Source organism: Atta cephalotes, assembly GCF_000143395.1.
Source record: "Atta cephalotes unplaced genomic scaffold scaffold00017, whole genome shotgun sequence".
NCBI lineage: Eukaryota > Metazoa > Arthropoda > Insecta > Hymenoptera > Formicidae > Atta > Atta cephalotes.
The window spans coordinates 5463311-5475104 of NW_012130081.1; the positions used below are offsets into that span (position 1 = coordinate 5463311).

The window sequence follows — 11794 nt, forward strand, 5'->3', positions numbered from 1 at the left end:
TTGATATAAAACTTAGAGTTTTACTTTTTTCTATATTAGAAGTTTAATATTTAATTTATATATATATTTAAAGAATATCGAACGAATTTATTTGTAAATGTATAATTCGATACGATATACATAGTAGTATATTATTATTATATAATTTATATTATTAATATATAATTATTTTATAAAAATTATCTTATAAAAATTATTTGAACATTTATAAATATTATATGCTATGATGTAAGAGTATCATAGATATACAATATAAAATAATATAAAATTTATGTGTGATGACGGAAGTATTCAATTTTATTTTAACTAAAAAAATAAGAATTTCTTGCAGATTTATTTGCTTCAAAAATTATTATTGTGACAATAAATTATTTCGCATCTTGACATGACTGAGCCAATAGCGACCAGTTTGCTTAAAATGTAACTCACTGAGAAAATCGCAGTGTAATATGGTTGCTCTAGACTAATTTATTCTTATGAATCTCCTCCGAAGTAAAAGAAATTCGCGGTATGTAACGTTCACTTTAGACTGCCGCGTAAAAATTGCGAAAGTATAAATGTATAAACGCAATGCATTTCGAGTACATAACGGATATGCGATCTCAAATTAACGAGGTCTATGTAATCACTCGAGCAGCACCCAGTGTATTAGAGATGCAGTAATTTTACCTTTCTTCTTTCTTTCTTCTTTCTTTGTTTCACACATAAATTATATATGCACTACATGCGCGTATTTATATTATACGCTTTCTTAAAATAAATTCATATACTGTCTAAATTGTGAAAATTATATTACTTTCAATAACAAATTAATATGTATAACTTTATATGTATAAATAAGAAATTGTTAAGTAGGGAATGTCTTAAGCAGTTAAATAATACAGATATTATATCTTTTTTTATTAAATTTATTTTCATCTAATATATTTCTTGCTATATATATAATCTTATTATCTGATTAAATATATTTAATATAGCAAAAACCATTTTATTGTACATTTTGTTGTATCAATTTATAGAAATTTAAAAAAGTATGAATACGACAACATGCTGCTTTTGTGCAAATGCAGAAATGTTTGAGATCAAAATAATGTGTCAGATTTTTCCGTTAAAGATTAGAATCTTAAATTTTCTGCGACAAAGGAGTGGTAACCGAACCATTTATAGAATATAATAACAATTTGTATTCCTGTGCTTATGGAATATAAAGAAGAGAAGGATAAAAAATTATTTTCTTGGAAGCAAACAGACCGTCCGTAAAAATTTTGAAGGTACCATTTATTAACGGACAGTATGGTAAACAAATGGGCTCGGTAATTTCCAGCTTTCTAAGACACAATCAATTTCTCTGTGTTATATATATTTTTTTTAATTCCTAACAGTACTATTGTGCTGACATTCCAATTTCAATGCGTAAGAATACGATTTTCTTCAGTAAAATCATCAAGGAGAAATTATCGGCATATTTTCTGATCCAGCGTGAATTCCATTTCCTGTATTATCGCAAATTGTTGGGTGAGTGCGAACGACTTTCTTGATGATTCTCTCAATTTCGACTAAAAATGGGGTAACTATGGCGTTACGGAACGCACAATCACAGTCATCATATGAATTCATCTGCCATGACATTATGTTCGCACTTGTGAATATATGCTATCTTTCATTTTTGGAATATATTTAAAAAGATTTCGTATCTTTCCCTTTAATTTCATATATTAAAAAATCATTTAAAAAAGGATTTAAAATTTAAAAAATATTTTTTTTATTCTAAGAAAATCTTATTTTTATTTTAGAAAAATTGTGTATTTTTATAATATTTAATTTATACATAAATTTATATCTAATATTAATTCAATATATTTCAAAATTTATATGAAAAATTTGAAAATATGAGAACTATTAAATAAATTTAAATAAAAATTAACTTTCAAATACATTCTTCCTATTCTTCTTCATTTGTCGTAAGTTACTTGAAGATAAATTACGAGATAAAAACAACAGATTTTTTTATCAAGTGTTCCAAATACTATGTAATATTGCGGTTTCAACTAATGCTTGTAACTCAACAGGAAACGTAGATTAATAACGGGTTATTTTGAATGAGATCTGATAGGATAAACAAATGCAATAAAAATTGCAACATCAAAATGCGTGAATGAATCTAATTTGCGTAAGATACCTTTTTTTATTGCTGATTTTTTTTTTATTTAATTAAGAACAAAAATGAAAAAAGATTTTCAGAATTGTGTTCCACGCTGTTCTTTTCGGCGATGTTTACGATTGTAAAATCAACGCCCACTATCGATTCGATCTATCGCGCATAATTGAGAATAAAATCAACACACGACGTGTTAGAAATTATTAACGAAAGGAAGGCACGACATGAAAAGGAAGCAACAAATCGGGAAATGGATGCCTTTGAAAGAAGGCTAGTCCGTTCTAAGTCGACACACCTGCTGCATGGACATGCAAACGTGTGATATCGAAATATGCACGCGTTCGTCGTATTGTGCATACGCATACACGCACGCAACGATAAGACCTCATCGGATTGCCCGTGAAAATCGACTGCGTACTTTCACATCGGTATATCCGTCTGAAGCGCCGTTGCTCGAGCGTAGCGCGCGAAAATCGGATCTCCTACGAGCTAGCTAAACTGGGCTGATTTAAAGTAGGACTCCCGTCTCGTTTCGCCTCGCCCGCGATAATTTTCACGATATACTTATTGATAAACTTTTCAAACAATTTACTATTTTTATTTGCGCTTAATTCACAAACTTCGCAAACACAATGTATGTTGTCGCTCTCTTGGTTTCGTTCTTGAAATCGAAAGTGATTTCACGTTGGGCAATCGGACACTAATAGCGATTGTCGATCCGGATAATTAACGTCTGCTTTGGCTAATTGATCCTTTTATTACAGTATTATCTCTAATCTCAAGTTAATTTCTTCTTTACAAAATAATTATTAATTCTTTTGCGAGATCTTTAGTAGCAACTTATTGGCGATACATTATTTAAAAGTTTGTTTAAATATTATATTAGGTCAATATTGTGTCAACAAATTGTGCTACTAGGGATAGTGCAAGAGCGATTTCTAGGCATCCGGATCATAGATACTTTATATTATATGTCCTACATTATAGTCCAGATATTTATTTTGTAAAATAATTATATGAAAAGAAATTTTATATGATGATAATTTTATAATGTAGAAACTTTTATATGAACATTTTTATATTTTTTAAATTTCTATTAATTAAAAAAATTATCATTTTTTTTTACAAATTCCAGTAAAAAATGATTAGTCAATTAATGTTGAATGAGTGAATCGATGTGATTGACCAATAACTTCTAACTGAGATATATTGCAAAAAAAGTTATGTAATGTAATTCTCAATATTGATAAACTAACTGGTTACAACATAAACGTGTCTAAAAGTGAAAATAATATGGAGAAAATCTACATGGACAACGATCGATAAACATACATATAAATAGTAACGATGCACTCATAAAAAATAATTGCATTGTTAAAGATTGATTGCGTATGCATTAAGTGTGTTAATATGATTGAATTGGCGTTGATGCGATCAGCCTTCGCTCTCATTCATCATCTCATACTCGTTCATTGCTACCCGCTTTTTTTCCGTAAATTTGACTCAGATTCGAATTCTCCGCTCTATTTGACGCTCCCTCTCGCCACTGCTGTTGGACGGTTGCAAGAGGCCCCTGCCTCCTCTTCAACGTCCAAGAAGAGAGTTCCGTCGTCGGTGCTCTCGACTACGGAGAATGTATGAAACGACCGAAAGGCAAAAAGGAAAAAGGACTATCCGTTGACTCGCTCTATATATACTGCAAGTATCCGAGGATATGCCCAGTGCACGATACGCGTCTCATCCGTCAGCTTCAAGGTCCTTCGTCTTCAAGGATATCGCGTTACTGGCGATCCGTAGACCTGGGACGAAAAAAAATAACTGCACCAATTTGTTCTCCAGCCAGACTTCAGGGAAACATTCAAAAATTCATGATGAAAGGAATTACGCACGTTGTTCAATTGTCGCGTTGCCATCTGCTTCTTCTGGTACTTTTTCTTTCGGGATGCGCCAACGCGGAAATCGAAAGACGCACCACGAGGCAATTGATAGAAGAAGATGCGCCGGAAAATCTGGCATCTAATTTGAACAAAGAGAACTGTGGGAAGTCATATAGTGCCACGTGTCTTAAATTGGACGTGGTATCCTTCCTGGATAAATTGTCGGAACAGGAAAACATCGGTATATTACCGGGTGTATCTGTGATCAAAGAGAATAGTTCCGCTGATGTTCCAGCTTCGGAAGTAGTCGCCAATTTGGCGAGGGATTTCCCGAATGATGTTGAGAAAAGACTGGATGCTTATTTGGTTCACAAAGTTGGCAGTTATCTTAACAGCCATTCGATCTCCATCAAACTTTTCGATCCGAAAACTTTTGAAGCTACAAGAAGCTTCAACGAAGAGGCACTTGCACAACTCGGCTTGAGCGGCAACCAAAATGTTGAAACAGGTTAGAATATAAAATTTCACTGTTTATCTTATTAGCAAAATTGTAAATTAAAATAATGAATCTTCGCAGAGTCAGTTAACATTGATTTGTAAAATGTTTTATTTTACAATTTTATATAATTTTTTATGAAAATTATAATATATATTTTCAAATCACTAAGTTCTATTTTGTTATACATATATAGAAAGTAAATAATATAAAGTAAAATAATATAAAGTAAAATAATTTAAGATAATAATGATAATGATTATATATTTAACAGGACGTAAGAAAGACAAAGGCGGTTATGGCGGCTTAATGGCCGGTCTGATGATGATGAAGGGAACCCTTGGCGCTGTTGGATTTGGTGCACTTGCGCTTCTTGCCGGAAAAGCTTTGATGACCGGTCTCATGGCGTTGATGTTGTCAGCTATCATTGGATTAAAATCTTTAGCGAGCGGTGGTGATAAAAAGACTACGTACGAAATTGTTAGCAAACCGGTATATTCCAGCTCACATACGCACAGCTCAGAGGAGCATCACGGACATGGATATGGACATTCCGGATACGGAAGGTCTCTCGATACCGTCCATGACTCTCTTCAACAGGCTGTATTGAAATACGGCAACGCGCACGATCGTAGATCGCTTCTGCAGAATTAAAATCATCTAATCAACTTCAAGGTGTTTGCACACCACTGATACACGATAAAATCTTTAGCACATTTCTACCTCACCAACTTTCTTTGCTATTTCTTTTCTTTCATTCTCACACTATCAATTTTTCTCTTTATCTGTCTGCATCTTTTTTTCATCTCATTCTGTCTTCATCTCTTGTCTTTCTTCTTCGCCATCATGACACTTTCTACCTTCTAAGATCTCGTTTAATTTCATTTCATTGATCTACAAATTATCACCCTTATTATCATAGTCATATAGGTATTTATTGCGGCCACTATTGCATTTTCGACTGATACCTATCGAGAAAGTGTATCATCGCCGAGTATGCAGAGTTGCCCACGATCATGTACATGATTTTTGGATATTTATTTTGTTATTGTAAAGTTGTAATAATAAAAAGCATTTGTAAAAACATTAATACTGTCATTATTATAATAACTGCAACAATTAAAAATTTAATAAATTACAGTGTACGCACGATATGTTTTATCTGCGATAATATAAACATTTGTTTTATTGTTTAGCGATAATCATCAGGAACTTGTTTAAATGAAGGAATTATTTATGCTGAACTCTTCTATCTATTTAAATACATTTATACAAGTACATCACGCGCTAAAAAGTATGCGTACTTTCTGTTACGGTAATTACATTTACGTTACTGTTAAATATAGATCTCTGAAGGTGAATGTACGGACAATTAAGAAGTAATAAGGCCAGCATCTTCATCACGTTAGATCATCAGAATGGTCGTTAGACGACAGTTTTACATCAGGTCATAAAGTGTTGCAATTCTCAAGGCGCCTGAATCCTAATATGTATTTTATTATTTATTGTTAATATAATAGAAATAATAATTATATTATCTTTTCTACAAAAAGTATTTAAAGAACTTCTTAAACTAATCAGGTTCTTTTAATAAACAGAAAGTGTAAAAGCAATGATAAAATATTATAATCAAACATTCCTATAAATTAAATAATATAAATTTTGTCAACGGACATTTATTAAATATGTTTTTATCATTAGTTTCTATCCTCGTCTTTTTGTTTCAATTATGAACTTTGAAATCCTTAAGTTTTAAATTTCTGTTCTACAGGTATAATTAATTTAGAAGTGGCACAAACTGTCACTGTCTTATTCAATAAATGTTTGTGTAAGCGTGTCAGCTTATTACAACAGATCGCAATGCAGTATCTAGAAATATTTGTTTTATTGTTACGTATGCCATCCATAGTTGTGGCTAAAACTTGATAAATGATTTTGATTTACCATTTCAGCTTTGTTATTAGAGAATTATTTGTCTCGCTGCAAGTAATGACAATCGTGACGGAACGATGGGAGAATACCGCGAATGACATAAATCTCAATATATATAAATGATTGTCATGACCCAGAGATCAGTCAGTGCTAGCCAGTATTCCTCCCAAAGTTATCTTCGTTGTCATCGGAATTGATATCAACGTTTACTTTTTTATTGTGCAAAAGTGCTAAATCTATGCTCATCTTTTGTTTATTGATCACGTGCGTGATTCACGTGAATACGTACGAAAATAATGAAATTCGAAACGTTAAGGATTACATTCTTGATACGAAATTACATAGGATACCAGTCGAACGCCAAATATTCAACTTCAAAAAGAATGGCATCAAAATCGACTTAAAGGTTGTTCCATCGGCTAAAAATGATTCAGTGAAAAATAAGAACGATGATTATTTTCCGGAGTTTCCCGTAAAGGATATAGGCAAATGCATTATCAAATTTTCGCTTGATTGCATCAAGAAACGTTTTATCCGTTTCATAGAAACAGTAAGTCATCTCGATGAAATAACATTACTTGGGCAAAATGTAAAGTTGGTGAAGACCGGAATAACACGTAGATCCAATGCTCGATCTATGAATGACTCGGACGTCAGTATCGAGCGCAGCGTAGATGATTTCTTCGATTCCTTTACTCTACGTATCACGCTGCCTAGATGGAATAAGCAAGAAAAGAATCAAATTGATATGATGTTTGATGAGACAGCTGTAGCAGAAGGTTAGCACAGCAATCATTAAATGAAGTATAGACTAAGAGAATATCTTAGAAATATTTAAATAACGCATACGTGCCAAAATTTATCGCGGTCTAATAAGGAGAGGAGAGCTATGCTCTGCTCTTCTGATTTTTATCAAACTTGCAGCGATGTTAAAAGAGCTTACTAAATGAACATCTGTAAAGCCGTTCCCGACAATGGGCCTTAGAAGCGGAGTAAAGAGCATTTAAAAATATATCAAAAATTTGAAAACAGTCTAATATCTCGGAAAGTTTTTGAAAAAAAGTGTTTAATAAGATGTATTTATTAGTTTTATTGATTTGAAAGGAATGCCTTGGAAAGCATCGTCAAGATGAAATCAAGATTGACGATGTCACCCAAGGTCAAACCAATAAAACCAATAAATAAACCTTATTACTTTTGTCTATGACATTTTTTTTTCAAAAATACATACTTTCCGATATATTAGATATTACTGTTTCTAGATTTTTGAATGCTCATTACTTCGCTTCTAAGACTCATTAGCGGGAACTGCTTTATATTCACTTGATTGCAAGTTTGATCAAAATCGGTGAAGAATAGAGCGCAGCCCCTCCTGATAAGATCTTGAAAGATTTTAAAAGTATTTAGAACTTTTACATTGTTCAGAAAACTATTTTTTTCTATAGCAGTAAATTGTTAAATGTGATTTGTTATAGGACGAGGAAAGAAAGGCGGAGGAGGAGGATGTGGTGGAGGCAAAGGCGGAAAATGCAAGATGATGATGATGGGCATGATGATGATGCTTAAAATGAAGCTCATAGGTAATGTTGTTATATCATTTCGTATATATTTTCTCTTACTTGTGCAAACATATTTCTACGATATAAAACTCACTTTGCTTATATCTACACACAATTTTAAAATTGTATCAGGTTATAATATAGTCAAATATATTTTCTTTCAATATGATAGGATTGATGTCATTAAAAAGTATGATGATGGGCGGAATGTCTCTAATGGTTTCAATGATGATGCTAATGAGCAAATTCGGAAAAGGAGGAGGAGGCCCTTGGAAAGGAGGAGGCGGCGGAGGAGGAGGAGGAGGTAAAATTGCCGTTTTTATGTTTTGTTTAATTTTAGTAGCTATTTGTTAAAATTTAATTAATTTAATGCTCTCACTAATTTTTGGTTGGTGCTCTACTAAAAAATTTAAATAATTATAAATAGCATTTTTTTAACGTCTATAATGTAAGAAGTCAATTGTATAAATTTTCTTTCAAAAAAAATCTATAAGTAATGTAAAATTAAATAATATTCTTGTAAAATATTGAGTAACAATTAACATCTTTGATATTATAACGGCTTCCAGACTACAAAGAGATAATACTCCTTACAAAATCTGCGGGCGGTGGCGGTGGCGGTGGTGGACATAGCAGTAGTTATGGTGCACCTCCACCAAGTAGTTACGGTGCACCTCCATCAAGTAGTTATGGTTCACCTTCAGGAGGCGGCGGTTATGGAGGCGGTGGATGGGGTCGTAGTTTCCACAACAAACGGCCGATGATATACGATAAAGAGACTAAGACAGAAATTGCGGATGGATTTAATCACATTCCAATGACAGGAGAAGTTATTTCAAATGCAGAAAGTATTGATTATCTAGACTATCAGGATTATCAAGAACCATCGTCAATTACAAATTCAAGTTCTAGAATTTCTAATTGGAACACGCCAAGCTATTCCGCTTTCCAAGACGGAGATATTGATGTAAGTATCGGTTCGGCAAAGAATAATTTGAAATCAGAAGCGATAGTAAATGCAGAAGGAAGAAGTTTCATCTTCAATGAGACTCCACCTATTAGTATTGTAAATGTAATTGAAAAGACTGTTGATACAACGACAACCACGGAGCAATCTGTTACTCCTGAATTCGCAATAAATGCGGTATATATGGATGAGTGGCAGGCTACAGCTGAAAAAACAAATTCTAATGTATTATCAACAAATTCAAATGAAAAAATTAAATTGCAGCAAACCGAATTACGACCTAAAAATATACCTTTATTACATATAATTTAGATTTTCAGTTATTAGTATATTATATATCATCATGTATACTTATTTTTCAATAAATGATATTGCAACTGTTACACATTTTGCGAAAAAATTTATTTTACTGATAATATTTCAAATACTTTTTTGTAAAAAGTAATTTGAAATAAAAGTTAAATTAAGAATGAAAATAGTATTGGGTTGTCCGGAAAGTTCGTGCTGATTTTGAAGGAAAATTGAAATGCAAAAGATTTAAATTTTAGTATACATTTATTATATAGGTTAGTCGGCACGAACTTTCCGGACAATCCAATATCTTAAAAAACATTTTCTTTTTTAATAGAAATATATCATTTTTATCTATTTATTTATTTTATTCTTGTAAAAAATTTATGATAATATAATAATTTTGTAAAAAAGTATTTATACGAAGATTTTAATTAATTTTAATGCGCAAAATAGTGGCGCAATCTTTTGAAGAGTCTTTCAAGCTTCTTTCTACGACTTTCTAGTAAGTAACTGACCTTGAATGTTACTGGAAGTATACGGAATCCATTTTATCGGGTACACTTGGTATACCGATTGAGAACCTTCAGCATGAAGAACATCGACACTAGATGTCGAAAGCTATTCCTGTAGCCCAATCAAATTCAAGATTGAATAGATGTATCGGATCACTTTGAAGAACGGTTAAAACATATTTACGTATATAACGGTTTTTCTCTTGCGTCATATTCCATAAATCTTATTTCATCACTTTATTTCTTCACATATATGTGCATATTATTTTAAAAAAAATTGTGTGACCGCGGATATGTATGATTAAAATCTCTTCAAAATTTAAATGGCACATAAATTTTTCGCTGATTTTATTTTGGAATTTTATTTTTGATAAAATTCATTAATTTATTTAAATTTTACCTTAGTTAGCAAGTAAAATGACGACAAAGAGATGTAGATTACTATCAGAATATCCACATTTATTAGCACATTTATTTGTACTTTATAAAAACAATTATAATAGTGATTAAAAATTAAGAAATTTAAGAAACATTCTTCAATAAAATTTATAAAATAATTCTTTGTTAAATAAAATTAAAATTTAAGAAGTTGTAAAAAATATAAGAAGTTGTGAAAAATAAAGACACTGCACAATTATAAATTTCATATTAAAAACATTATTTTAGCACTGTAAGTTAGCGCCATATATAAAAATATACAATACATGGTATATCTTTGAGTTAATTTAATTAAATAAGTTTTACTTACTTATTTAAGATTATTTGGTTTATTAAATTCTGTATTAAGAGTTATACTTTGCGAATGTTATACACGAAATTCTTAAGTTGTCTGAACTCATGCGATGATCGGCCTACATTAATACATTGACTATTTGTTTGAAACTCACGACACGTCTTTTCGGTGGCAACGCGATCTGATTCGAAAGGAGAAACGGATTTGTCAGCCGTGGACGATGCATGAGCATGCGTGTTTATGGTCGCACATTTGATTTTCTCGGGGCGCTCTCCTTTAGCTTCTTTGATGGGGAAGCGCCTGTTTAAACCGCAAGCTTATCTGTCAATCACCGTTAGGTAACCTACTGATCAACAGGATGTTAGTTGCTGCTTCACTACTTTTCACAACTAATCAGGAAAATCGGCGAAAGTATTCGCGCCGTTCGATACAAAGAAGATTCCCACTGTTCCGGAAATAGGTACAACGCGCCTATCAACTTTACGCCTCAGGATCACTTTCTTATGTTACCGCATCCAAGGATCAATTGTTAAAAAGAATCTATATGCAATAACGACTAACTTTAATTTACTGTTATAAATGATAATAAATGATTTATTAGTAATGTGAATACACAATAAGTAAGATATTAAAGCTTATATGCTAAAGCTTATATATGGTCGAAGCTGATCTTTAATGCTTTAAAATAATTCAATGTAAATTATACTATATATGTATATGCACGTATACCATATTTATACTCATTCGAACTGCGCGCCGAATTGATTTTCCGGACTTACAAATGCAATTAAACTATTGTAATAATATCACAAATTAAATTAAATTGACAAGCAAATTTTAATAATTTTCATGTTTAATCCGGAATTATATTAGAAAGATGTTAATGCGCTGAAAAATTGTAAATAAATTTATTGCGAAAAATATTACCTCGATCGGAAGTCGAACCTGGATCTCTTGTATTCCGTACGAATGTCCTAAGCCTTTAACACTACCGAGGCCTTAGTAATATTCTTCGCAATAATGCGTTATTGTTCCTACATATCAATTATTGTGAAGAATATTATATTACTAAGGTTTCGGTGATTTAAAGGCTTAGGACGCTTGTACAAAAGATCCGGGTTTGACTTCCGATCGAGATAATATTTTTCGCAATAAATTTATTTACAGTTTTTCAGCACATTAACGTTCTTTCTAATATGATATCGGATTGAACATCAAAATTATTAAAATTTGCTTGTCAATTTTAATTTAATTTGATATTATTAC

The 11794-nt window shown here is 31.8% G+C and overlaps 2 protein-coding genes across 2 annotated transcripts; both read left to right on the plus strand.

Annotated features, from left to right (window-relative positions):
* Nucleotides 1–4026: 4026 nt before the first annotated feature.
* Nucleotides 4027–5615, plus strand: LOC105618601. The gene is made up of 2 exons (XM_012200130.1): nucleotides 4027–4543; nucleotides 4806–5615. Exons 1-2 carry the CDS (start codon nucleotides 4027–4029, stop codon nucleotides 5183–5185), a joined length of 897 nt encoding a protein of 298 aa, XP_012055520.1. The 3' UTR covers nucleotides 5186–5615.
* A 905-nt stretch (nucleotides 5616–6520) lies between these two features.
* Nucleotides 6521–9301, plus strand: LOC105618664 (location of vulva defective 1-like). Its single transcript, XM_012200192.1, has 5 exons — nucleotides 6521–6579; nucleotides 6692–7242; nucleotides 7939–8043; nucleotides 8195–8326; nucleotides 8592–9301. The coding sequence occupies exons 1-5, from the start codon at nucleotides 6521–6523 to the stop codon at nucleotides 9299–9301; spliced, it is 1557 nt and encodes a 518-aa protein (XP_012055582.1).
* The last annotated feature ends 2493 nt before the right edge of the window (nucleotides 9302–11794 follow it).